Source organism: Sapajus apella, unplaced genomic scaffold (assembly GCF_009761245.1).
Source record: "Sapajus apella isolate SASKATOON/1434 unplaced genomic scaffold, GSC_monkey_1.0 scaffold73, whole genome shotgun sequence".
Taxonomy (NCBI): domain Eukaryota; kingdom Metazoa; phylum Chordata; class Mammalia; order Primates; family Cebidae; genus Sapajus; species Sapajus apella.
In genome coordinates this window covers 4,012,823-4,039,764 of record NW_022437013.1, presented here as the reverse complement: position 1 = coordinate 4,039,764, position 26,942 = coordinate 4,012,823, and the positions used below count along the sequence as shown (strand labels likewise).

At 36.7% G+C, this 26,942-nt stretch overlaps 1 protein-coding gene and 1 pseudogene across 2 annotated transcripts; one reads left to right on the top strand and one right to left on the bottom strand.

The window, feature by feature from the left end:
- Positions 1–13,329: 13,329 nt before the first annotated feature.
- SERTM2 (serine rich and transmembrane domain containing 2) lies at positions 13,330–24,134 on the top strand. The gene is made up of 4 exons (XM_032250812.1): positions 13,330–13,508; positions 13,672–13,768; positions 19,156–19,215; positions 19,782–24,134. The coding sequence occupies exon 4, from the start codon at positions 20,575–20,577 to the stop codon at positions 20,845–20,847; it is 273 nt and encodes a 90-aa protein (XP_032106703.1). The 5' UTR covers positions 13,330–13,508; positions 13,672–13,768; positions 19,156–19,215; positions 19,782–20,574; the 3' UTR covers positions 20,848–24,134.
- Positions 24,135–24,838: 704 nt separating this feature from the next.
- LOC116531941 lies at positions 24,839–25,501 on the bottom strand (annotated as a pseudogene). Its single transcript, XR_004260646.1, has one exon. The product of XR_004260646.1 is annotated as a mitochondrial pyruvate carrier 2 pseudogene (transcript).
- Positions 25,502–26,942: the final 1,441 nt, after the last annotated feature.

Here is a 26,942-nt window from a genome sequence, read left to right as displayed (position 1 = left end):
TACGATAGTAGCTGACATTTGATAAATGTTGATGGAAAAAGGTGCAAGACATAGTTTTAAGCACTTCTCATTAATTATCTCATAATGATTTTTCAATAATCCTTGGGAGCCAGTAACATTATTAACCCCATTTGACAGATTAAAAAATGAATTCTCAAGGGGCGAAAGAAGGGAAATAACTGGGTGTGGTGGCCCATGCCTGTAATTACAGTGTTTTGGGAAGCTAAGGAGGCAGGATCACTTGAACCCAGGAGTTCCAGGAGTTCAAGACCAGCCTAGTCAATGTATTGAGATCCTGTCTCAAAAAAAAAAAAAGGGAGGGTAAAGAAAGAAAGAAGAAAGAGAAAGAAGAAAGAAAGAGAGAAAGAGAGAAAGAAAGAAAGAAAGAAAGAAAAGAAAAGAAAAAAGAAAAGAAAAGGAAGAAAGAGAAAAGACAGAAGCTGTGATTCAGAATTAAGTTACTTGTCCAAGTAACATAGCAAGTCAGTGACCCAGCCAAGATTCAGAACCGTGCACAAATGGGTGGGAGCAGAAGTATTTCTGATATTGGATTTTACTGTATTTAGAATATTCACACACACACACACACACACACACACACACACACACATATATGTATACATAATGAGATATCCTGAGGACAGGACCCAAGTCTAAGCATGAAATTCATTTACATTTCATATATACCTTATGCACATAACCTGTAGGTAATTTTATGTAGTATTTTAAATAATTTTGTGCATGAAATAAAGTTCTGTGTTAAGTATGCATGTGTACAATTTTCCACTTGTGGTGTCATGTTGGCAATCCAAAAATTTTGGATTCTGGAGCATTTTAGATTTTTGGATTAAGGATGCTCAATCTGTATTAAGCACATCTAACAGATGGGAAACTGGTGACCAGTGGCTGAGGTGCCACAGCCAGTCAGCAGAAGTAGGTCCTAAATTCAGGGTCCCTAAATTTTTATTTGTGCTAGGCTACCTGGCCCCTTACCATAGAGACTGTCCTGTGGTTTAGGGCTTTCGTTTTCAAGGCCTTCTGTAGTTCTCCCTCTTTGTCAAATAGGTAACTCAAAGGCACATTTTTAGTCTTTGGGTATTAATTTTTTTTAGTCTTTGGTTATTACACAATAGTTTGGTGAATTATTTGCTGCTCTTCCCTGGTATTCCAAAGCTAACAATTTCTAAAGAGTTGATCTAAGAAGATTATAAGAAGTAAATAGCCTTAGACTGTTCCTCTCTAACCCTTACCCTCTTCTTCTTCAGGACTTACAGGGAATAAGTTGGCAATCAAAGGAAACCGAATAATTTAGCCAGGACCAGGTAACAAATCTCCTTGAAACTATTTTAAAAGTAACAGATGAATACAAGGTCCTGTAAAGCACATGTTCTTTCTTCCTTAATTGCTGCCTAACTAGAAGCAAACAATACTGAGAATCTTTCTCTCTTTTTGAGTTGTGGTCTCTCGCTATAGCGCAGTGACGTGATCATGACCCACTGCAGTCTTGAACTCCTGGACTCAAGGTATCCTTTCACCTCAGCCCCCTTGTAGCTGGAACTACAGACACGTGCCACCAAGCCCAGCTAATTTATTTTATTTTATTTTTGTAGAAATAGAGTCTTGCTATTTTGTCCAGGCTGGTCTCAAACTCCTGGCCTCAAGCGATCCTTTTGCTTCAGCCCTCCGAAGTGCTGGGATTACAGGCATCAGCCGTGGCACTCAGCCAGGATTGAGAATCTTATCTCCGAAATGCACTACCTCAGATGGCAGAAGGGGTTGTACGTATACCTATTAAATTGGCCTGCTGAAACCTCGTTTGCTCAATATTGATTAAGAGATGCTAATATAACCCAGCATCTGGAACAATCCAGGAAGATATCTGTGGATACTGGAATAAGTCTCTCCTGTTTCTATAAACCTTATAATTTAAGTAGTTCATGGTACTTTTATAAATACTGGAACTTAGCCTTCTAACACACCCAAGTTATAAGAAAGGGGCAATTTAGTACTTCCTATTTGAATTTTAAAAATTGAGACACAACTATATTAAACAAGACAGGTCTTCAAATATTCAACTAACTGCTATGTCCTTAAACTACATAGAGGGTCAACATAGTAGGACTGATTCTAGGTAAAAATACAAAGGTGAAATTTGTCTCTGGGACTTTCTGCATTTTTCTTTACCCATTCAGCAATTTTCATGCCCTTTCTGTGATTCTCTCCTCCTCTGCCCAAATGGCGTAATGCTAAAATTCTTTAGTTATGGCTTCTAATATGGATCAAATCTATACTTTGTGACTCCCTCTCCACAACTCCCAGTATAGAAATTACCTGAGCTACATTCCAAAGGACTTCCTACAAACAGTGTCATATAGGAAAGCAATCAGATGACCTGACAATCCCACTTCTGGGAATAGATGTGACAGATATAAATTACCAGGTGGTAAAAACAGATGCAGGAAGACGTAAGAGTAGAGTGACCAGCTGTCCCAGTTATCCCAAGACTGAAGAGTTTCCTTGCAATGGGACTTTCAGCACTTAAACCAGTAAAGTCTCAGATGACCTAAAACAAGTTGGCAACCCATGGAGTATTGTTTATAGTAAGTAAACAACAGAAAAAAGAAAACTAAATGCTCATCAATAGGGTAATACTTGAGTAAATTATGAGGTATAATTTTATAGAATACTGTCCAACTACATTAAAATGAGGTAAATATTATATATTGAATAGAAAAGATGGCTACAGGAATTATCAAATGAAAAACCAAATTATATAATGTGTCTAGTATAATACCATTTTGGTGAAAACATTCTAAAAAGGCAATAACTTAGAAAAGTAGCATGATCAGCTTTACACCGTAGACCCAATTCTTAAAATGAAAAGAAAATAACTTGGCATTTTAAAAATCCATTTTTGTATTGGATAACACAAGGATGACTCATACATTCTGAGAGGTCATTAAGGCAATAATTAATAGTTCCATTACCTTGTGCCTAGGAATTTTGAAAAATGTATCCCAAATATATGAAAGAATAGAGAAACCTGGAATAACTTAGAAGTATAGCATCATGTTATACCAGAAAACATGTGAGCTTTCAAAGGTAAATGAATGAAAAAAAAAAAAAAAAGAATGAAAACAAACAGGTATGATTTTCCCATTTCTTGTAAAGTAGCCTAAAAAAAAACTCCAAATACAATTTCCAGTGATGAACGATTTAAATAAAAACAATGTAGAGCTGTTTGGATTTGATGATGAAGTGGATCTTTGATATAAACAAATTTACTGTATGTTATATACGGAAATAAATAAAAGTGATTAGAAAACTTCAGTGAGAGGAATACAGTTAGTGCAGAAACTGTATTTTGTGAATGAAATATGTCGATGACATATCCAAGACTTTGGGGAATTATCAATGTCTCAGGACATATCTCCCTTGAATGTTAAAGGTCATTAATATACAAAAAGAAAGAAGAGTAGAAATTACACCAAAAGAGTAAAGGCAGTTCTTGCTGATTAATGGGAATACAGATATTTTGGTTATTCCTTAGCAATCCCTTTTGTTTTCCAAATTTATGTAGAAATGGAATATTGTCTTTTTATAATCAGAAACAAAAAGCATTGAGTCAGCTCCTATCCATCACTGGAGGGAACATGAGGAAAAGGATTGTTCCAATACAGTGTAAATTAGCGACCCCTTTTTAGAAGGCAATTGGCTGTATCAAAAAATTTTTAAACTTGAATATCTTCAACCCAATAATTCTACTTTTCTGTGCAGACATATATATGTATAAGGACAAACATTGTAACTTTATTATAATAGCATTTTATTTTACTATTGATGAGCAGCCTAGTGTTCATCAATAGGATATTTATTATATAAATTAAGGTACATACATGCTAAGGAATGAATGGAAGACATTTTTAAAAACAAGATATATGTGTATGGCATGACACAGAAAGCTGTTGATATAATGTGGTTGAATGAAAAAACGTAGAACAATGTGTGTGTAATCTTATTTTTATATCACACGATTACACTTATATGTTCATAGAAAATTTCTAGAGACTAAACTGTTAACAGTGGTTACTTCTGTAGACGTGAGGGAAAAGAGTAGAGAGGACATTCCCTTTATATATTTACATATTGCTTCAGGTTTTCTTTTTAAATCATAAGCATGTATTATCTTGTTAAAAAGTCTTTTAACCCAAAGTAAGCATCTGACAGAATGGATAAATTATAGTGTATCTGTAAAATAGAATACTTAGACATTAAAACAGATGAATTATAGCCTTACATATCAACATGGATGAATTTCAAACAATGTTGAGAAGAATTTCAGAAAAATATACACAATGTATATCCATGTATGTAAAGATCCAAAACATGCATAAACCCTAAACAACAGTGTTTAGAGATATACACATGAAAAAAAGCAAGGGAATGACAAACAAAATTTGAGTAGTAGTTACTTCTGGAGAGGAGGAAGGGGCACCCAGACGCTTCAAGGATTTGGGTTAATTCTATTTTTTAGGCTGGGTAGTCAGGTAAATGAGTATTTATTTCATTATTATTCTTTAAACAATATGCATTATGTTACATATGCTCTTATAGATACAATAGATTTCGTACATGTAAATTACACTATAAATTTACAACTAAAAATTTAAACAAAAGAAAAACATTTATGTTATCCTGAAAAAAATCATTACACATACACATACAATCAGACAAACTGATTCATATTAACACGTTGGAAGCTGATTGGAGCTATAAAATCTGACATGGGAGCAGATACAATTTAGCTGAGGCTCTGTAGACATGCAATATCCTACCACCTAGGAATGAATGAATAACATTTTAGATTTTAGGCAGTTAGAAACAAGTCAGGAGTATTTTAATATGGATTGGAGACAAGGGATATTATTAGTGTTTCCACATTACATTACAACATATGGGGAGCAAACCCCTTCTCTTAAATGGTTTACGGAGTCAGTGACTTTCTAAATCTTCAGGTTTAGAACCAGGAAACCATTTGAAAGTGATGCTCAGACTTTCTCATATCTATAAAAGGTTTCTTGGATGCCCAGCAAAGTCTAATAACTTGGCTAAATTTTTTATTGAATTGAGCCCAAATATTTGAATTGATAGCCTCCTATGATGACATGGTTTTTGACATGTTCATTCTTCCATGGAACATTCTACTGTGAGTTTCTATCAATTAAATTTAACCTAAACAACACCAAATATGCCACCACTTTATTTCCCTCACTACCAAAGAAGATAAAATAGAAAGGAAAAAGATTTTAATTTGCTCAGACATCCTGGTTTTGCTGAAATGATTTTTTAAAATTTTTGTCCCTTAATTGATACTTCCTTTTCGTAATTAAAGTATGGCTATAAATAAGGATGAAGCCTTTTACATTACTTGACAATGAAGGGGTCAGGCTCTCAGTCTCATATTCATCAGCCTGAGATGGGAAGCAGCAGCACGATGGGGTAAACCCATCTGTCTTTATTAAGACTTGGCACCAAGGGAGCACAGAAAAGAGAAGAGCTCATTTAGTAAATGGCAGTTCCCATTCTGCAAAGCGACGGAAAATTTACTGCACTGTCAGCAAGAAAAAAAATAATCCACTCAGAGAAAGTTGTTACATTAGGAAGATTTAAAGAGAAAGACCTTTTCTGTAATATTAGAGAGGGTAAAACTTTCTGCCTAATAATACATAACTAAGTAGAAAAAATTCTTCTCCAGGCCAACATTGCTCATGTTGCCTTTTCTTCCTCTAAGTCTCCTTCCTCTCTTGACCTATTCCTATCTTTTCCATCATTTTATGCTAACAACAAGCCCTAGCTCTACCCGAAGCCGTCCCTAATTTCAATCCAAATTAATTTCATTTTCTCCCTGTCATATTTTCTAACGGGGAGAATTTAGCATTCTAACAGTTCAGACTTTTACTATGTTGTTTCTTGTATTAGTTGCTTTGGCAAACTGGATTTTTTAAAAGTATTTTGTAGGCAGAGACTGTGTCTTAAACATCCTTGGAGTTCCCTTTAACACCTGGCAGGGTTCTTGGCACATAACAAGTGTTTGACAAGTGCTTATTCCTTGATTTCTTCTGATCTAAATTCCATTATCCACAGTAACCATCTTCACTGGAGAAAAACCTGAAAAAAACAAATAAATTAAACAGTTACAAATTATTTATTGAAGTAATATACACACAGCATCAAAACATAATAAAATACAGGTGGGCTTATGATGGAAAACAACAGACTTCTGCTCCATCATGCCACAGGGCATATGTTTGCTTTCCAGGGGCAACACCTTTAACTTGTTTAAAGCTGTTTCTTCTTATAATTACTGCCTCTACATAAAATGCTTAGACCACTGGATCTTACTGATTTCATTTATTTTCCCCTCTTCCATTCATCTAATATAATATAGTTATGTTAGCTCCTATATCAGTTGTTTTAAATTTTAATTTATTGGATATATAACTTTTATTACATGTTCCTTCAGCTCTCTTCCTTTTACTTCTCAACTTTCTTCACGTGTGCTTTTCTATTGCATTATTTCTATAACTACGGTTAGCTTAAAAGTTAAAATTAGTCACCAGTGTTTACATTTTTGTGACTATGTCAATGGTATTCACTTCAGGTACAATAATTAAATTATATTTTCTTTTTTGTACAGGTTTTCAATGTTTTCCCAGACTTTCTAATAGCTTTTCCTCCCACTCTGCACTATTTGCCTGAGTCATGTCATCAGTTTGTTGTTTTTTTTTCAAAGTCTTCATTATAACAGGTGAAAGTCCCCCCTTTTTTTTTTGTAGAAATTCACTTCCCAAGACCTCAAACCTCAGGCTCCACAGTAGGCCAGTTACTCTTTAGGCTTACTCTAAAGCTACCATTCTGGGACTTCACTGCTTCCCAGGGTTGGATCTGCTCTTTCCAGTAATTCATGTCTTCCTCTTTCTTGGTTTATTTCCTCTTTTTCACTGGACTAAATCCTCAACTTCCTTTAAAAGTATTTGTTGCAGAGCAATTTCAGGAGTCAACTCATATCTGAAAATGCATTTATTTTATTCTCACACTTGACTGGTAGTTTAACTGATTATAAAATGTTGGGCTGAAAAAAGTCATTTTCCTTCACGACTGTGAAGATATTGCTTCAATGTTGTCTCACCTGTGAGAATGATTATGAGAAATCTCATGTCAATATCATTTTCATCTCTTTGTAGATTACTTGCTCTTCTCTCTGGAAGCCTTAGGATATCTCTATACTTTGTATTCTAAAATTTCACACGAACATAAGTTGGAAAATTATCTTGTATTGTTTCTTTGATAATTCCCTCTCCTTTTTTCTCTCTCTCTCTTGAATTTCTATTAGTCAAGTGTTAGACTTCCAGGATTACATTCTATCTTATCTTCCTTTCTTAGTCTTTTTGTTCTACTTTTTCAAAATATTTCCTCAAGTCTGTCTTACAACTCTTCCCTTGAATTTGATCTCTGCAATCATATTTTTATATTTTTATTTCCAAGAGGTCTTTCGTGTCCTCTTAATATTTATTTTCAAATATCCTATTTGTGTTATATGAGTACAATGTTTTCTTGAATCTAAGTATACTAATTCTAGTGTTTTTTCTCTCTTTTCTTTTTTCTGTGTTAACTATCTTCTTTTTTTCTGTTTGTTTACCATTTTCTTTCATGTTGAAAGTTTTACTCAAATATCTGCTAAGCATTGATATTTTCTTTACATAGAAGAATGGTGCAATAAAAAGTGATTGAAAGCTTTATATACATAAGCAGGGAGTTGGCCATTTTGTTCAGGGGTTGCCAAAATACAGAAATACAGATGATTTTTCTCTTGGAGCTCTTCAATTGCTTTAAAGAATAACACTCTAATTTTTTGGCACTCATGGAGGATATTGCCCACTACAGGGCATTCTGTACACCAGATTGAGGAGGACAATTGGAGGATTAGCTATGTAAAAATAACTTCATCCTCCTCCTTCAGTTATATCTCACCTGGTTTCTTTGTCAACCCTAGCATTTATGCAGGGAAGACTGACTTTCTCTTATTGTATCAATCCACATAAAATATTCTAAACTGTGGCCTCTCCTATTCTTTTTCATCAATTACCACTCCTTCATCTACTTTCCAGCTTTCATACAACCTTCATCCATCAATGATCCCTTTCCCATTTTCTTCACTATTGTGAGTTTATATCTTTTGTATTCCTTTTCTATCTTGGGATGTAAAGGCAGTACATGTGTATAATCTATATTCCATCATTAACTCATTGAAATACATAAATTTATTTCAATTACAACTTGAGTTCCCACTTTACTATTTTTTTCTATTTCTTCTGAGAGTAGAGCACTAAAGAACATCATACTCATTACTATGATAGCATCGAATTGATTTGGCAATAAAAGCTCATTTTACAGTGTAACGGACTGAAACATTGGAACAATAAACTTGTCTCTCCCTCTCTCTCTCTCTCTCTCTCGCTCACTTTTCTCTGAGACAGAGCTTCACTCTGTCGCCCAGGCTGGAGTGCAGTGGCACAATCTCAGCTCACTGCAACCACCGCCTCCCAGGTTCAAGTGATTCTCCTGCCTCAGCCTCCCAAGGAGCTGGGACTATAGGTGTGCACCACCATGCCTAGGTAATTTTTGTATTTTTAGCAGAGACAGGGTTTCTCCATGTTGGCCAGGCTGTTCTTGAACTCCTGACCTCAGATGATCTGCCTGTCTCAGCCTCCCAAAGTGCTGGGATTACAGGCATGAGCCACCATGTCTGGCTTATAGATATTTATATCTTAAGCAGAATTTCTGTACATAGACCAAGAGTGTCTGGTATGTTATTTAGTACAGTCAGCTCATGAGATACCTGTCTGTTTGTTCCCTCAAGGTAGTGGTTCTTAAGATTCTTAAGCTAGGGAACTTGTTAAAACTACATATTCTCAGGCCTCAGTCCCCTGAGTGAAAAGCACAACTATGGTTAAGCACCGCTGACACTGTAAGTCCAGCAACAGCAAGTTGAGCGATTCTTATTCCCTTTTTCTCCCCATTTCAATCCCTATTCTTGCTGACTCCAAGAGTACATGACAATTTTTAATGGAAGTGTTTTTCAGAGAGTAGTTGCTTCATGGCTAATCTAGCTTTTAAACCATACTACCTCAATAAAAATTCACCAAGCAATAAGCAAAAAAATCGACAGGTTCATCCGTGCTGAGTGATCTCACTTGCCCAAAGTCATCAGTGTGAATGATGAAGATGGTAACAGTATTTGGATCAATCATAGTATATAGTCTAAGCCAGAGGTTGCCATTCCTTATAAATGTCTAAATCTATAATGAGAAGGTAAGAAATTACATTATAGCAGTGCCAGAGCTTAGCTACCAGAAAAAAGAAAAAAAAACCTCTTCTGTAAGGATGAAACAAGCAAATTACTTGAATTTTAACAATGTGTGCTAGGTTTTACTGGGGGCAGGGGGTTATATTTAAAAGGGAAAATTAGAATTCTAATTAAGACAACCCAACATTATTGGTTCACTGTCTTATTTTTAAGGTCTGCAAGCCCTTTTAGAACTTTGTCATTTTTACCCATAGGGAAATCAGAAGTGAGCCAAACAGAGCTGCTGATTTGCAGATACTAGAAGTAGATCTTAGACGTAGCTTCAATACTAGGGCAGGAATATTATAACCATGGCTAACAAGACAGGTTTGGGGTCAGACATACCTGGGTTAAGAGGTTAGGCTCCATCACTTACTAGTTGTGTGACTTTGAGAAAGCCACTTAACCTCTCTAAGGTTCAGTTTTCCCCTTCTGTAGTTTCTTAAGTAAACCAAGCTCTCGCAAGCTTTGGTGCCTCTGTACAGGCAGCTCTCTCTGCCTTGAATATCACTGACCTCCTTTAAGTCTGACTCTTTCTCATCCTTCAAGTTTCAAGTGAACACTGCCTCCTCCTGGAAGCCCTGATTTCCAGGTCAGAGATAGCAAATGCTCTTCTGTGTCTCCTCTCCTAGTGCCCAAAACACATCTTCAATCATAATAAATGTACGGTAATTGGTGGTTTATAAAAATTTGTTACTTTCATCATTTAGGAGCCAGCAATCTAGAGGGCACAGGCCAAATCTGACCCATGGCCTCTTTTCGTACAGCCTTCAAAATAAGAATGGTTTTTGCATTTTTAAAAGGTTAGTTACCAAAAGAAGTAGAATATGTATTTGAGATTGTACTTGTCCCTTAAAGTCTGAAATATTTACTATCTGGCTCTTTAGAGAAGAATTTGCTGACCCCTGCCATAGATCATAAGTAATTTGAGGGCAAGAACTATATTTTATTTCACTGTGTGTCCTATTCCTAGCACAATGTGTGACGCATGAAAGGAATCATATGCTTGTTGAAGGGATGAATTAGTCAGTACAACCAGTATTTTCTAAAGTATTATTTATCATAGAATCAAAACACAACTTTATTTTGTCTCCTCATGTTCCAATAAAATGTACCCCATTGAGGTAAGCTTTTCCTGACCATAGATGGAAGTTTAAATAGAGCACATGATTTTCTGCTCACTTCTTCAAAAATAGACAGTCCTTAGGTCACTCTAAGTCACAAAACATAACCTTGATTTAGTAATTAGAATGTATTCAGTCCAAGATATTACTCAACTTTCTCAATCTTTACTCAGTGATGAGGCCTTGTTTCCCACTAAGCCCATGCTAAGGCCTGTAGTGGTGGCTAAATGCCTTTGGAAAAAAATGGAGTGATAGGTTTTCTTCTTTCTCTCTGCATTTGCCAGTTTCTATTTGGATCCTCACCAGCATGGAAATAGTAGGGAAGAGAGGTAAAGTATTGGTCATTTCTTCCTTGGTGGAATGGCTTCTTACTCTCCAGGTCTCTGGCTCTTCTATGGGTTCTCCAAAGGCCTCCATCACTGAAGACCCCTCTCCTGTAATTTAGGAGACCTGAGTTGATGCATTTCTATTTAGGTTGATAGTTAACAACTCCTTCCTCAGCCTCTAGGAATCCAGCAGTTATCTTCAGCTTCCTGTTGATGGGGTCTTTCCTCCCCTCTAGATGGCTGTATTGAACAGCGTTCAGGATGACCCTACCCTGACTGTCTTTCTTGAATGGCCCCCTTTGATTCCTAGGAAAAAATCAAACATCCCCTGCCCTAACAGACTCTGAGAATGAAGGCCAATCCCAACACAGTCAACCCTGTTCTCCTGCCTAGGGCCACATTAGCTTTCTCAGAATGGAGTACACTTCCAATTCTCTCCCCCTCTACTACAGGGAATAAATGTCAAGCTCTGTAAGTGATCCAACGAAATACCCACGAGATTTCTACTCCTGTGGAAGGTGAAATGGAGTCTTGGCCTGGCAACAGCTCTGAACAAAGAAAGGTTTTCACAAATTTCCCTTCCCACTCTCTTTCACAATCTAACTCCCTTTTATTTCTTGGAACCTCTTCTGGAGCGCTTCCATTGTAAATTTTGTATATGATGATCTGGCTTTGGAATTCCCAACTAGTCATTTATTATGTCTTCCTGGAAACTCGAATTTAATATTATGCTAAATACAGCTTATTTTTTCTAATTAGTTAAGAAAAGGTCAATTATCCGTGGCGAAACCTCTGGTTAGATTCAAGTAGCCTCATCGTCTATTGACATTTGCAAATTTGAAACAACATTAAGATTTGTTGAGCATCTGTACTGTAAGCTTTAGAGATATTTTCTAATATAACCCCTCTTTTATAATTTTCCCTCTTTTTATAGGTAAAAACTGAGTCTCAGAGAAATTAACTGACTTTCTTAAGGTAATCCAGAAAATATAGATCAAAGCTAAGGTGAAAACCCAGGTCAATATGATATCAAAGTCCCTGATCTTTCTGCTACACCATGATCTTTGAACTTTTTCATTAAAATATCCCAAATGGCAGAGGAGAGTGAACATGTATCCCTGGGGAAGTCTGAGTGGCCCAAAGAGGCCCTGCCACACATGCATATAAACTATGTTTAAAATTATCACTTAAACTATCTATGTTCTCCGTGTCCAAATATTTGAGTAAAATCAATCATCTAGGAAAATACACTATGTACTTTCTTGAGCATACTACTCCAGTTTGAGAAACACTGGCATATTCCACTGTTTGAGAAAGAAGGCACTAGAATATACTGGTAAGGCAGAGATTTCAAGGACAGCCTCAACTCATTTTAACCACTAGAATGAGAGAAATGGAAAGGCATAATATGCAAGAATTGTGAAGGAGAATCTGGGAATAAAGGGAAAATAACTGCAATAATTCCTCAAAGACTGGCATGATGCTATGATTAATAGTATTGTGATTATTGATACCATAATAAAAATTGTTTATGATCATGTGTTGTTGGATGAACAATGCACTAATGATGGTATAATATTGGAGAAGTAACATGGGGACATTCAGCTGTTCTTAACCTGGAGGCCATGGAGCAAAGAAATTATATGCCTATTTCTGAGGAAGCGGAAGGTCTATAACTTTCCTTAGACTCTAAAAGGAATCCAAGATCCACAAAGGTTAAAAACCACTGCTACAGAGAAAAAAGCAGAGATTTGGGGATCGCATGGCCTTGTTTTCCAATGCTGGCTCCAGGCTTACTAAACTGTATAATATACTTTCTCTCTAAGTCTCAGGTTCCCCATTTGTAAAATGAGTATCATAATACCTAAATCACAGGGCTGTTGTGAGGATTAAATTAAGTTCTTTATGTTAAATTCTTGATATAGAGTAGGCACTAAAGAAATGTTAATCTCCTTCCTCCTGCCACAATATATAAAAGATGATAAGGGCCTTTGACTACAGGTAGATGAATAACTTATAGTGGAATATACATTCTGGCTAGATATGACTACTTAGAAGATGTTCTACTTTATTCTTAGAACACCAACCAGAAACTCAGGCTGATGTTAAATTTTCACAAAATACTTAAATCAAATGTATTAAGTTGGTGCCTTAAAAAAGTTTTTCAAACCTAGAAATATACACATGCATACATTCTGTTTGTAAAGATGGCATTATTTAAGCATCATCACATTCTGGAATGTTTGGTTTCAATTCTAAGCATATATTACTGTAAGACCTAGGATGAAAAGCCTCTTGAATTTAGCTAGAGATTTGATCCTCTTATTTGACATGTGAAGCAGCTTTTATAAAGATAAGGAGCTTCAGCTAGTCTTACAGATTCATGAGGAAGCCTCGAAGGGGTTAAAGTAAAAAGCTTATACAAACTTGGCTTCTCAGCCTCTCCTATCTCCTCCCTCTCCACACCGCTGAGACAGAGCAGAGCTGAATCACTACCTTTCCTGCATACTCTAAACTGTTGCCTGCGAAAGAGGAACTGGGGACTTTGACTAATTCAGGCTGCTTCCATTCAAATGTTCCAGAGGGCAGACACACATCCAAACAGACTTCTCTTTGCTTTTCGGAGCTTATAAGGAGCAGGCATCTGAAGCTGTAAGTGGTAACTGGCATTTTAAGTAACATTTTAAGTAATAGAAGGCGTTTTTCTGTTTTTCTGGAAAGGGATTATTCTTTAGGAAGATGAAAGAGAAACCATACTTTGCATGAGCATAGCCCTGCTTCTTTGGCAAAACGAGGCTTTCATTCTATTTTCCAGCTATTCCAGAGATTCTCCTGAACAAGTTACCTGTTGGTGCAAGCTTCAAAAGGGATACTTAAGTGACCAGTCCTATTCATACTGTGAGCCAGGAGAGGTAAGAGATATTTGGAAATATTATGATGTTATTCCCCGTGAAATATTATTTCATTTATCGGCAGGTGTGATAAATAGGCACCAATTGCTGCAGAAGATACAGCAACCCCTACTTGAGCAAGCTTATTACTTAATGGCTCCAGCCACTGAAGAAGCACCTGCTACTGGAATCGTTTTTTCAGAGTGATGTGAAACTAGATACACTTATCTCTCTTAGTTTTTTCTCCTCAGCTAGGAATAAAAATATAAATAGAAAACATTAACTCTTAAAAGCTGATAGCAATTGACAGTTTTGAATTTCTTTTCTGAATTGTTCCACTGAACGTTTTCCTTAACTACTTGGTTAGATTTCAGCTCTGGAATTATATAGGCAGGTGTCATGCAGAAAAATGTAAAATTACCAGTGGGTTGTTCCCAGAACCTTATCAAGTTAAAGAAAATAAAACTTACTACTAGGAGCACCCCGAGAACCAAACAGAAATCAGGGTACACTTATTTTATATCTCTAGCACTTAACAAAGTGTCTAGAACTTGATTGGCACTCAATAAATGTTTGCCAAAGAAATATTAATCTGATTTTGGAGTCCTGTACAGAACTTGGTTGCTCTTGTTAGAAATAAGTTTCACTCAAGGAATCCCTCTCAGGCCTGATCAATGCAGAAAGCTATTCCCTTATCATTTTGGGGAACAAAACTCTTGATCTGAGAGTTTATGTTTTTTTCCTCCTATGAGGTTACATATACTATGCTGATGTGAAGAATTAGTGAGAACATGATATTTCAATGTTCATACTAAAAACACAAGACTTTTTTATTACTAAGGTTTTTATTTACCAAATTAATTACAAAATATGCAATCAGAAAACCAAGGGTACATTCATATCACTTGTGGGTATTTTGATAAACATTAGAAGTGAAGTAAACAAGATGTACAAGTTAATATTGGACATTGGCCAGTTATTAAATTGAACTTTCACTTTTCCGTTTCCCCTAAACTTCTCTTCATCTTTTTTCTCCCTTATTCCTCAATATTACCTCCTTCCCTTCCTTCTTGTCCTCATAATCACTCATTTCCTGCCCCATTTTGTCTCCATCCCATATCCCTCATCCTCTTTACTCATTTCTTACATTTCTTTCTTTTCCTCCTCTCTCCCTTCCCTCTTCCTCTATCTTCCTTTCTTTCTTTTCCTAATTCTTTATCCTCTTCTCTACTTCTCACTCTTTTCCTTATCCTTCAATAGCTTTCAATCACTTTTACAAAGACTAGAAACTCGTTTTTATTTTATGAGCTTTCCAGAAAGAACTGCAGGATGCTAAAATATTTCTTTCCACAAAAATTGTATCCTTCAGAATTAATAGCATTTGAATCCTTTTTGAAATTGCATGGTTGTTTTTCTTTCCAAATGGTGCAGAGCTTTTAACAGAGCAATCATATTGTCTGTGCTATTCATTAATTAGTTAGCAAAGAGAGCCATGGCAATACTGTTTGAAAAGCTTTTATGAGAAGTTGTCATAGATAAAGGACCACAGTAACAAAAACGAGGATTTCCTAATATCTAACTTTGCGTTTACTCATTTCAAAGTCCTTAATGGATTTAAGGAATTAAATCCATAAACCTCTCTGAATTGACTAGACTGTTTGGTCTCCTGCAGACTATAGAGGCTTTAAGAAATATATGATTAGTTAGTTTTCCAAACTTTCAAAGGAAATGTTTAAAGAAACTGACAACTGTATCTGAGATAATTGTTCTCTAAGTTTCTCCATGCTTCATAGAATTCCAATAAATAATGAATAAGTATTCAGATCTAAGAAATATTCAGGGTCAATTGTATAAGAGGCAGAAAATGTACTATCAATTGTTATTGAAATTATCTGTAGACACAAGTGAACTTTCTAAAAGTTAAATTTAAAATCTAACCCATTCCATGTAGTTTTCCTTTAAAATCTTGTAACTGAAATAGCACTTCATTAACAAAATTTCTAACTAGGTGATAATTTAATACTAAATTATAATCTGGAATTTAGTCTCCGATAAGAAATTGAACAGTGGGGGAAGGGAATAAAAAGAAAAGAGAAATTTATGTTATTATCCAAGCTATAGTAGCAATCGGATCAGAGACAAGACTGTGCTTCTCTTCAAACTGTCAATGTTAGGGATATTTCTTCAGTCATGCCCACGCATTTATTCAATAATTCTTAAGCAGCTACTGCAAGCAAAGCTGTATAAGAGATAGACTGCTGAAAGTGACTCTCAAGAATTTTGTAAATTAGAATTTAGAAGAAAATATATCAAATAGATAACTACAATATTTGGCAAATTTAATTCCTATGGAGAAATACAAAGCACTGTGGAAAAAAGGGTTGGGGTATAAAGTCAAGATCAGCTTCATAAACTGAATCTTGAAGAATTGTAGTATTTTCTTACCCAGAAATGTGTGAAGATAGAAGGAGCTGGTCAAACAAAAACATGGAAGCAGGGAAGTAGGTAAGAGTGCACATTACAGTTTTATTGGAAAGAGCGTATTGGAAGGAATTAAGGTAAGCCAGGGCCAGGGCATTGACAGCGTTGAATGTCAAGCTAAGGAGAATGGAGTAAAATCCAAAGGCAACATGTGGACTTCCATTTATTCCTTTTTCCTTTTTCATTCTATTAGACTAGTTATAAACAAATTGTATAGTAATAAAATATAGAATAAAAAACAAGTTGAAGATTACACACAGATTACAAACTGAAGATTATAAAGATTATAAAAAAGTTTATTTTTTTATAAAGTTCAAAACAAATAATACTAACATTGTTTATGCATAGGGGAGTGTGTGTGTGTGTGTGTGTGTGTGTGTGTGCGTGCGTGTGTGTGTGTGTATAAAAGGAAGGTAATGAATCACAAAATTCAGAATATTCGTTATGAGTTATTTCTATAGAAGGATAGGTAAGAGGATAAGATGGGAGGGGCATAGGTAGATGTCATATAAATTATTATTCTAAATCAAAAGTTGTAGATGTTTGCCCACAGGTGTTTGTCTATGGGTGTTCAATATATTATTAAATAAGAGAATAAAAACGGGCTCAAATTTACCAGTGATGACCATGTGCCATAAACCAAGGAATATGACTTACCTGATTGTTTGTACTTGGGGTTCAAAGGGGAATACAAAGATACTATAATACTATAGAGATTTCTCCCACTTGGCTTGCACTAGCAGTGAGTGTTTATTTTTCCTTACACTTCTTTTCTGGAAGGCAGGTGAAAAAGTAACTTAGGAGATACCCGGGTGAAAAATCTATTAAGCCCTTATCTCTGGGTTACTACCATTCTTAAGGAAAGGAGCTGCTGAGAGAAATGGTGAGGAGGAAGGCCCGTCGGACTGACAACCTATATATGAAGCACTTTGAATACATAGTGAGGCAGTTGAACAATGTGGGCTGTCTGGGACTGTTTTGTCTGGGACTGTCTGAGTCCTGATTTGAAGTGCTCCATTCTATTTGTAGACTGGTACTTCTCAGCCCTGGCTGCACACCAAAATCACCTGTGGAGGTTTTAAGCAATACAGATGTTCAAACCCCACACAGAGCTACTGAATCAGAAGCCCTGAAGAAAAGAATCATGTATATACATTTTCAAATACTAAGTAATGCTGAAGTACAGCAAGGACTGAAAAACGTTCCCTGAAGAGTGTGCTTAGAAACAAGTGGGTAACTTGTTACAAACATTGATTCCAGGATACTGTCCCCAGAGATTCTAATCTAAGAAACAATGGAAAGGGTCTGGGAAAAGGTCTGTGTTTGTATTCATAATAAGCACCCTCTAGGCGATTTTGGTGAAGGGACTTCCCTTGACCGTTCTGAGAAACATTGCCACAAAGGTTCCAAAACACTATGGTTTCCGCATGATTATTCCATATATTTGCTTCCTAAAAACTGCCATTAAAATGTTACATAAGCCAGGTGGCTTAAAACAACAGAAATTTATTCTTTCGGGCGTGGAGTATGGAAATCTGGAATCATGGCATCAGTAGGGCCATACACTCTCTGAAATCTGTAGAAAAGACTCCTTCCTTTCCACTTCGAGCCTCTGATATTTGCTGGCAATCCTCAGCATTCCTTGGCTGGTAGATACATCACTCTAGTTTCTGCCTCTGTCTTCTCCTTGTATGCCTCTGTCTTGTCTTCTTGTGACAACACCAGTCATTAGATTAGGGCCAACCTAATATATTAACTTGATTACATCTACAAGGTCTTATTTCCAAATAAGGTCACATTCACAGTTACTGGGGGGTTAGGACTTCACCATTTTTGGGTGGAGGCGCCGACCCTATTCAATCCATAACACTGTTTTAAATGCTTTTAAAAGTAGAGCCTACAAACAACCAATAGGATAGATTAGCTGTATTATTTACCTGGGCTATCTAGAGAAAAAAACAATAATGAACTCTCAAAGCTCAGTATGCAAAGAAACATTTAAAAAGCTTGTGTTTAGTACACATATCCCTGGGTCTTGATCCCAGCTAATCAAAAGTCAAAATAGCTGTACTTGTAAGGATAGCAAAAATGGTTCCTAGACCATTGCTCCAAATACAGTGGAAAGATATTCTCTCTCTCTCTCTCTGCTCTTGCTTCTTACGAACCAAGTTGTTCTGTGTGGGCAATAGGAACAGTAAGTAGGTAGACTAAGAAAAATATGGATTATGGAAAGTATGGTAACGTGGGCTAGGGAATACAAACTTTAAGCTTAAGTGCTCCCAGGCTGGGGGCAAATTGAAGGTGATAGGAAAAATAATGTAACTGTTGGAGCTATTTCTATGAACTGTCCTTGGGTATATTAACAACAGACAGAACTAGGCTACCTTGTTAGCAATCTACTATTGTACATAGAAGTGTGACAGGTGATGGTTGTTTGTATTTTTTTATTTTAGCCACCCGTATTCAAAATTCATGTTTAGAATGGCAAGTTGAATCATTTTGGAAGACTTCAGCAGTAAGTACTTGACCCTTTTAAACAGTGGAATGTTTTTGCCAGTAAAAAGAAGGTTCTATCTTTACCAATGATGAAGCATGCATTTATTTGCTCAGAATAGGCATACCCTCTCAGTTCCTTCTGGTCTACAACTATTAGGGGGAAAATGTCGATTTCCACCCCATAGATCTAAATGAGAGAGAACAAAAACAAAATTGGGGAAAGACTGCATTCCTGAACATTCCCCTATTTAATTAGAGTAACAATTGTCACTGGGATCTGGAGATTAAAAAACAAATCCTTAAATTTAGGATTCCTTTGTTTCAGTGCTAGGCTTTCCTGGTTCAACTGCATCAATGATTCTTAGTCCTGATCGCACTTTGAAGTTACTTGGAAGAGACTTTATTACTTTTCTTCTATCTCTCTTATTTAGATATGTGGTGTAAAAATAGACATTTTCCCCAATGTTTGCTGACCAGAAGGAATTGAGAGGGTATGCCTATTCCGAACAAATAAATGCATTCTTCATCATTGGTAAAGACAGAACCTTCTTTTTATTGGCAAAAACATTCCACCATGTAAATAGGGTCAACTATTTACTCCTGAAGTCTTCCAAAATGATTTAACTTGGCATTCTAAACATGAACTTTGAATATGGGTGGCTATTTTTTTAAAATAGCAATTCTTGGGTCTCATCCCAGGCCAATAAAGTCTGAATCTCTAGAGCGGTGCCCAGGCCCCTACTGTGGAGAGTATGATTCAAGAAATCTAGGTTGGGTCCCAGGGTCTGTATATTAATAAATACCCCCAAGTAAATCTTATAATCAGTTGGTTTAGAAAACATTTTTATAATCTAGGTTAGTTATTAGCTGCTGTTTAGTGATCTGATTTTTTCTTTAAACTTTTAAAAGCTATTTTCCACACAGAAGAAAAAGCATTCTAAAACTAGTTTGTATATGGCAAACCATTTTGCAGTTTATCAAATTTTTTTTCAAAATAAATTGCCATTTGTTTTTCTTAGAGATAACTGACTTTTTTACTTTTATTTTTGATTTTCAGGAAAATCAATATCTGTTGAAGAATCTAAAAAGCCAAATCTTCTGAGCCTGGGCCTACTGCTGTCAGCAGCTCTGAGACCTCCCTCATCTGAAAATTACCAGGTCTGACAACACTATCCCTCCAGCCTACAGGGAAGGATGTCAACAAAGCTACAGAAAGCTCACATTCTCTAGACTTACAACCTTCCAGCTGTGCAGCTGAGCAGGAACCTTATAATCTCCATCCTTGGAGAAGGTTCAGAAATATAGACAAACGGGGTGAAAACTCACATTTGCTGAGCCTGATATGTACAAAAGTCTTCAGATAGTCTCCTCACAGAAGAGCCCAATTAAGTCCACATAATTAGTCCACACATCTAGATTAGGTATAGGTAAAACGAGCCTTTTCTCCATCTACCAAAACAGAGCAAAAGATTGACATAATACTCTAAAAGTTTATTGTTCTAATAACAGTATTATAAAGCAGTTTCAGCCATATTTATTTTAATCAGTATAAAAGTAGGAGTGTAGAAAATAAAGCTTTATTTATATTTTTAAAAATTGATTAAGAAGCTCTGATAAAACCTATTCGAGGGGTGATTGCTGTGCTGAAGGATAGAGAGGGTGTGGCAATTGTCAAACTATAGCATTACCATTTTCTGCTTCTGTGCTATTGCCTTAGCTCTGAGAGTGACTGGTTTCTGTCAGATTGTTAGAATACGTCCAATAAATTTAGAGACAGTCTAAGTGACTGTGAAATGCCTCAAGGGCAATAGAAATCAAATAGAAACACATACCAACTCAAGTCTTGAGTGATGACGGAGGCACATTTTAGATACCATGGAAATCTCACTGGGCGTGCCCATTTTCCCACTCTGGCAACAGAGGTTGATACCTCTTCAGATAAGTATTCCAACCTGTACATGTATGTGGGCTTATTCCTGAGCCTCCTGGCCATTCTCCTCATCCTGCTCTTCACAATGCTTCTTCGACTCAAACATGTCATCTCACCCATCAACTCTGACAGCACAGAAAGTGTTCCTCAGTTCACAGATGTAGAGATGCAAACTCGAATCCCCACTCCTTAAAGCCAGGATGAAGGTGAGCTTTAGTGGATCTGGGTAAACCCTCATATATGGATGTCCAGGAGAGTTTGCTTTCTTGCATGAAGCTTCCCATGTAGGGAATCCACAAGTTGTTCATTTAACAACAAACTGTTCATGTTTTCTTTGTGTTATTCTTCATCTTTACTCTGCTTGTGGGCTATCTAAAACGTTTAAGACTCACTCTGAAAGGAATATAGGAAATGACAGCTGGTTGGGAGGGCTGGTTTCCATAGTAACCAAACAGCACCTGGGCCTTGCACAAACCTCAGACCACAGAAATTCATACGCAGTGGTTGTGAGAAACACAGGGTCTCTGGAACCTCCAAACACAAACAAAGAAGATTTGCTTTTGAAAGGGCTGATCATTCAAAGAGGATATCCCAAGAAAAGGAGCAGTCCTGATTTAGTGTTTTGATTGGAAAGAATCACCTCTATAAGAAATTAAATTATGTCAGAGGTTAATGGAAGGGGCCACGAGCCCTTTCCCTGAACAGCAGTGATTTCATCATCTTAGGCCATCAGGTTTGTCCCAAATGAAAGAAGAGATTTAAAGAAACTGTTTCAGTTTAAAGAGTAAGTTTGCAGAAAGAAGATTCTAGTAAACAAGCTCATCTAGAGAGAGAAAAATGTTCATATTATATCCATGTTAATTCTATACCCATGCAGCTTCTTTCTTTCTTTCTCCCTATCACCCTCTCGGATAGAATTGCACACAAATATGAGCTTTGTTTAAAAGGTGCCTTTGCAAACAAGACTCAACTGTACTTTAGAGCAGAAATGAAATGATTTTGTTATTCTGTTGTTGAATGTGGCTTTGGACAAAACATTCAAGCCTTCTGAGTCCCAGGGTTTTTTTGTTTTTTTTTTGTTTGTTTGTTTTTTGCTGAAAAGTGATTAGAGAGCTATTTAGTCATCATTAGACTCTTTAGATCTGAGTATATTAAAAAAAAAAATGAGAGACAAAGGAGGAAAGGACTAAACAACATCCTCCAACTAATCCTTATTGAGATCAATGTCCTCAAATGTCACATTTGTATTTCCCAGAGAATGTTTCTCCCTTCTTGATCCCTGCCAAAAGATGAAGTGTTTTACTTATTATCTGTAAGAGAATTATATTTTGAAAAATTCCATTCTCATAAGTAGCCCTAGTATGCTAGTAGTGTGGAGATAATTTAATTTTTAAAACTAACTTTTCAAAGGAAAACCAAAGGAGATGAGTACCATTTACATATTAGAAATTTAAAAACTGATCATATTCTTGCCACCAAAGGATGGGTATACCTGTGTTAAATTCTACCTGCTAAAACAAAAAAATAAGTGATCCCTTGTATCTAAAGGGGGATCACCAAATTTCACAAAATGATCTCTCAGGAACTGTAATGGTGGTAAGAGAAAAATTGAATAGATGTTAGCTTAATGCCACCTCCCCCAGACATGTAGCTCTTCATACTCTGTAACCAATTTAGATTGGCCCTTTTTCTCTGATCTAAATCTAGGTTGGTAGTGAAATTCCCAAGTGCTTTCCACTTTTACACACAGTCATTTGTCAATGCTCCCCTCTCCAAGGGGCTGCAACTGTAAAATCCCCACATGCAGAGCTAAACTTAGCAGTAAGGCTAACTGCCACACCTGTTAGAACTGTGCACTGTCAGAGATGGGAGCTGCATTCTGCACCATGCAAAACAAATTAGTAGGTAGGCCAAGACTTGGACAGGGCATATATTTTTCAAAACTCAAAGTGACTCACATTATTACACCTTGGTGGTCTAAGTTGTGTGTTTATTCAACACCCAGATTCAGTGGACCCTTTAAAATTTGAGCTTTGGCAGCCAAACATGGACTTCATCAAAGGCTGGCAATAACCCCCAGAACTTTTTAAGAACACACATCTTCCCTCATTCCAGGCTCTCCCTTTTGTGCCCACAGTATTCGAATGCACTTTACAGTTAAGAAGTCAGTGGCTGGATAAATGGATAAATGATTATACTTTCAACCACAATGAATAGCAAGGTACAAAATACGTTGTTGCTGAATCCAATAGAGATGCAGACTGAAAATCTATTCTCTTCCCATCTGACCTCCCCAACCGAAATTTCAGGAGAATAAAACTGCTTTTTAAGCAATGACTTGGATGAAGATTTCTAACTTATGATTAGGTTGCTCACATGGAAAACTACCACCCTCTTTCATCACAACTACCCCATAGGGATCCAGATCCACACTGAGCATTAACCAAAGGACACAACACAGATTACACCAAAATAGCAGCATAACTCCCCCCCACCTAATTTGCAGTGACAATATAAATGGAAATACTTTTAAGCAGATGTGTCACTATAATGACTCACATGGTATTGAATCTTTAGAAAAATAAAATGAATGTTTTCATTGTAGCAAACACTGTAAAGAAAATAATTTTTACATTATATTTATTCCCCAATGTATTAATTAACATATCTTACTGATCAAAAAGGCAGCTAGAGTAACCAGAGGGCACAATTTGAATTTATCCTTCTATTCAAAATGCTGACTTGGATTGCCTTCCCTCACCCCCACTCCCTCCAAAATTGCACATTAGCCAGTATACAAACAGATAGGTTATTTATATATGTGTGTACTCTGTTTTAAGATGAAAACAACAATTCTTCATTTTTTATTATGCTGAACCATATGAAATTGCCATTTTTATAGGCCAAAAAAACCTCAAATATCACCAACTTCATAAAATCCAACCTAATACAAAGACGCACCACATTAATTCTGTAAATAGTAAATTCTCCTAATATGCTTAAAAATAATCCAATTTTTTAAAAGATACTTTGCATATATTTCAGAATCATGGGTTGTATGAAACAAAGTATATTGTAAAAGGCTTATGTATTATGTATTAAGCAGAAAATATTAAGGTTAATCAAGTAAAGATGAATTCATCCAGCCCAACCTTTGCATCCATGCCAAATCTGAAGCTTTGGACTCTGAGTTTGAGTGCTGCAGATCCCACCATACTTACTACGTAGGTATAAGGGATTAATTTTAATACATTTCAAGTTATATTTGGTAATACATTTTATTCACTTGCATTTGTACAAAAGAACTTTTTTTTAACAAAATGAAGAATTGTGTGGAATAAAAAATTGGGTTTCTTTTGTTTGAAATCATTAATGTTTGAAATATATTCATATTGCACAAAAATGGAAATATATTTGCATTAATATTTAGCATGTTATTTTTGATCCCTGGACAATAAATGGTGACTGGTTTGCTGATAACATGTTTCTATTGTCTGAAGAATGTAAAGAGAATGACATTAGTCTCTTCATCCCAATAGAAATTGTAATGATTGCACATTTGTGGGAGTTTTACGATTTGGAGGTCTCATTATTTTTTCTTATTCCTTAACCTCCCAGCTTTGATTCTCCACTTGAAAACTGATTCATGCATTGGTTTGTTTAGTGGTAAGTTGTGAAAAGAGAAATGAATGATTTCCAGCTGTCAATAAGACTGACCTGAGGGAAGATTGAGATAAAGTATCTAAAGTGCCAATAGCCTTCCACATTCCTCTGCTGATAGGATTTTTCTTTCTTTCTTTTCTTTTTATTGGGGGGGGCTATTAAAAGTTTGCTTTATTTTGTTGTTGAATCAAGCACTAGCTGCTAGTTACAGCTAGTTTTTTTTAATTGCATTTTAGGTTTTGGGGTACATGTGAAGAATATACAAGATTGTTGCATAGGTACACACATGGCAGTGTGATTTGCTGCCTTCCTCCCCTTCACCTATATCTGGCATTTCTCCCCATGCTATCTCTCCCCAACTTTCCACCCCCTACTGTCCCTCCCCCATTTCCCCCCAACAGACCCCAGTGTGTAGTGCTCCCCTCCCTGTGTCCATGTGTTCTCCTTGTTCAACACCTGCCTATGAGTGAGAACATGAGGTGTTTGATTTTCAGCTCTTGTGGCAGTTTGCTGAGAATGATGGTTTCCAGTTAGTTTTATTGTGGCTTCCAAACTCACAGTTAGCTTAGCCTTATCAATAACCAAATAATAAACTAGGTCCCAATGGTTATGTCCACATCTAGATTGTTCAGGTGATCAGGAACTCTTTTATTTGTGTTCTTTAGCCTTTAATTCTTGCTTATATCTCCAAATGTGAAAAAGCTGAGAGGCTCCTGCTGCCCCCACAAAGAAATTAACAGCAAACAAACTCCAATTTTTTGGAATAATTACGAGTATCTTGACCAAATAAACCCTGTAGCCATCAAAACAGTGGATTGAGCTGTGCTAAGTTTTTCTGCAGGTCTGGCCATATCAGCTAATCCAGCACACACTAACCCCCATTTCATAATTGGAGCCCAGAAAAAAACTGTTCTGGGACCTGCTGGATGGTTATACAATGGCCTCAGTTTCTCTGGAAGCATCAGCTCCACTTTATCAAGGAGACGGTGGTAGGTGGCCTGCAGGTCTCGGGCACCAACAGCCGACATCGCCGCCGAGGGACTGTGGGCAGCCGGGTGGGAGCGTGGCTGTGTTCTCGTCCCTGGCTGACAACGAAGGGCAGCTAGTCACTTTTTCTTGCCACAGCGCCTCTTGTCCCCCTCTTGCCTGGTGTGCCCTTCCCGCGGCTCTCCCCGCCCCGCAATCAAGATTTTTTTTTTCCTTGAGACAAGGTCTCACTCCAATCACCCAGGCTGCAGTACAGTGGCACAATCACAGATCACTGCAGCCTCATTTTCCAGTCTCAGACGATCCTCTCACCTCAGCCTCCCAAGTAGCTGGGACTACTCAAACTCCTGGGCTCAAGTGATCCACTCGCCTCAGCCTCCCAAAGTGCTGGGTTTACAGGCTTGAGCTACTAGGCCTGGCCAGACGTATATATATTTTTAATGTAGCTTCCATTTTGTACTTTCTTCATTTGATCCTCACAGTAACCCTGTGTAAGTAGTGAGTGGTGATAACATGAAGTTTGCTTGACAAAAGAGAAAACAGGTACAGGGAGATTTGTGAGGCATTGTTGGTTACACAGAGGCAGAGTCGAGATTACACTGTAAGGCTTTGGACTCCCGTTTTAATACTCACTCCACCATGGTTTTCTTTCTGAGCACTGAAGAGATATTTCAGAGCTATTCATTCTATAACACTCCAAGTTCTGCAAACAACAATTGAGCTCTGTGGGTGATTAATTCCTTGAGTCCAACAATTCAAAACAAATTAATACAATTCTGCCATTATCTCTTCAAATAATTGAATAGCCTGGCAAGACACATTCACAGACTGAGGGAAAGTTTGCACAAAGGCAAACCCTGCAGCTTTAATTTACATAAATGAAGACAACAGGCAGTAATATGGATGAATTATCACCCACAATGCAAATCCCAATCATCTGATCATTGGATTTAATGTTCACAGTCAATGCAAGTTCTTCATATGCATGATTGTTATCTCTCCCCTTGCCTCCCAGAAATGAGAACACCTCACCTTAGGTAAAGATAATGGTCTTCTTTATACAATTGTATGATGCTTTGAGTACACAGCAATTCTGTTTGTGCTCTAGAATAAATGCTATGACATTAAAAAGGGAAAGAATTGCCAACTAGAAAAGCTTTCTGTAGTCACAAAGATTAATTGTTGAAGGAGACAAAATATGGAACATACTTGGAGTAGAAAAAGGAAATACACATAATAAATATAAGAGAGGGGATTCTGGAAAATAATGAGGAATTCCAGGTATTCTAGTTCATCTTGACATCAAGTATCTATTGATTTAATCAAACATATATGTGGAGAAGAATAAAAGAGACAGTTTATACAATGTACTGGGCTAGGCTTTGCAGGAACCTAAAGTTTGCAATCAAAAAGTTTACAACCCGGCAAAAATGACAAACACTGAAATTCATTCATTCATTCATTCATTCATTCAGTAAACATTTATTTAGCACATAGTCTATGTCCCAGTGAAGATTATAGCCTACTAGGACAGATAACACCAACCAGATAATTGCAAGAATACTGTGTCATAAAGAAGTATAAGGTGCTAGGGCACTTAAAAGTGGAAGGGAGGCCTCCTAACCTGGCCTAGAGTGG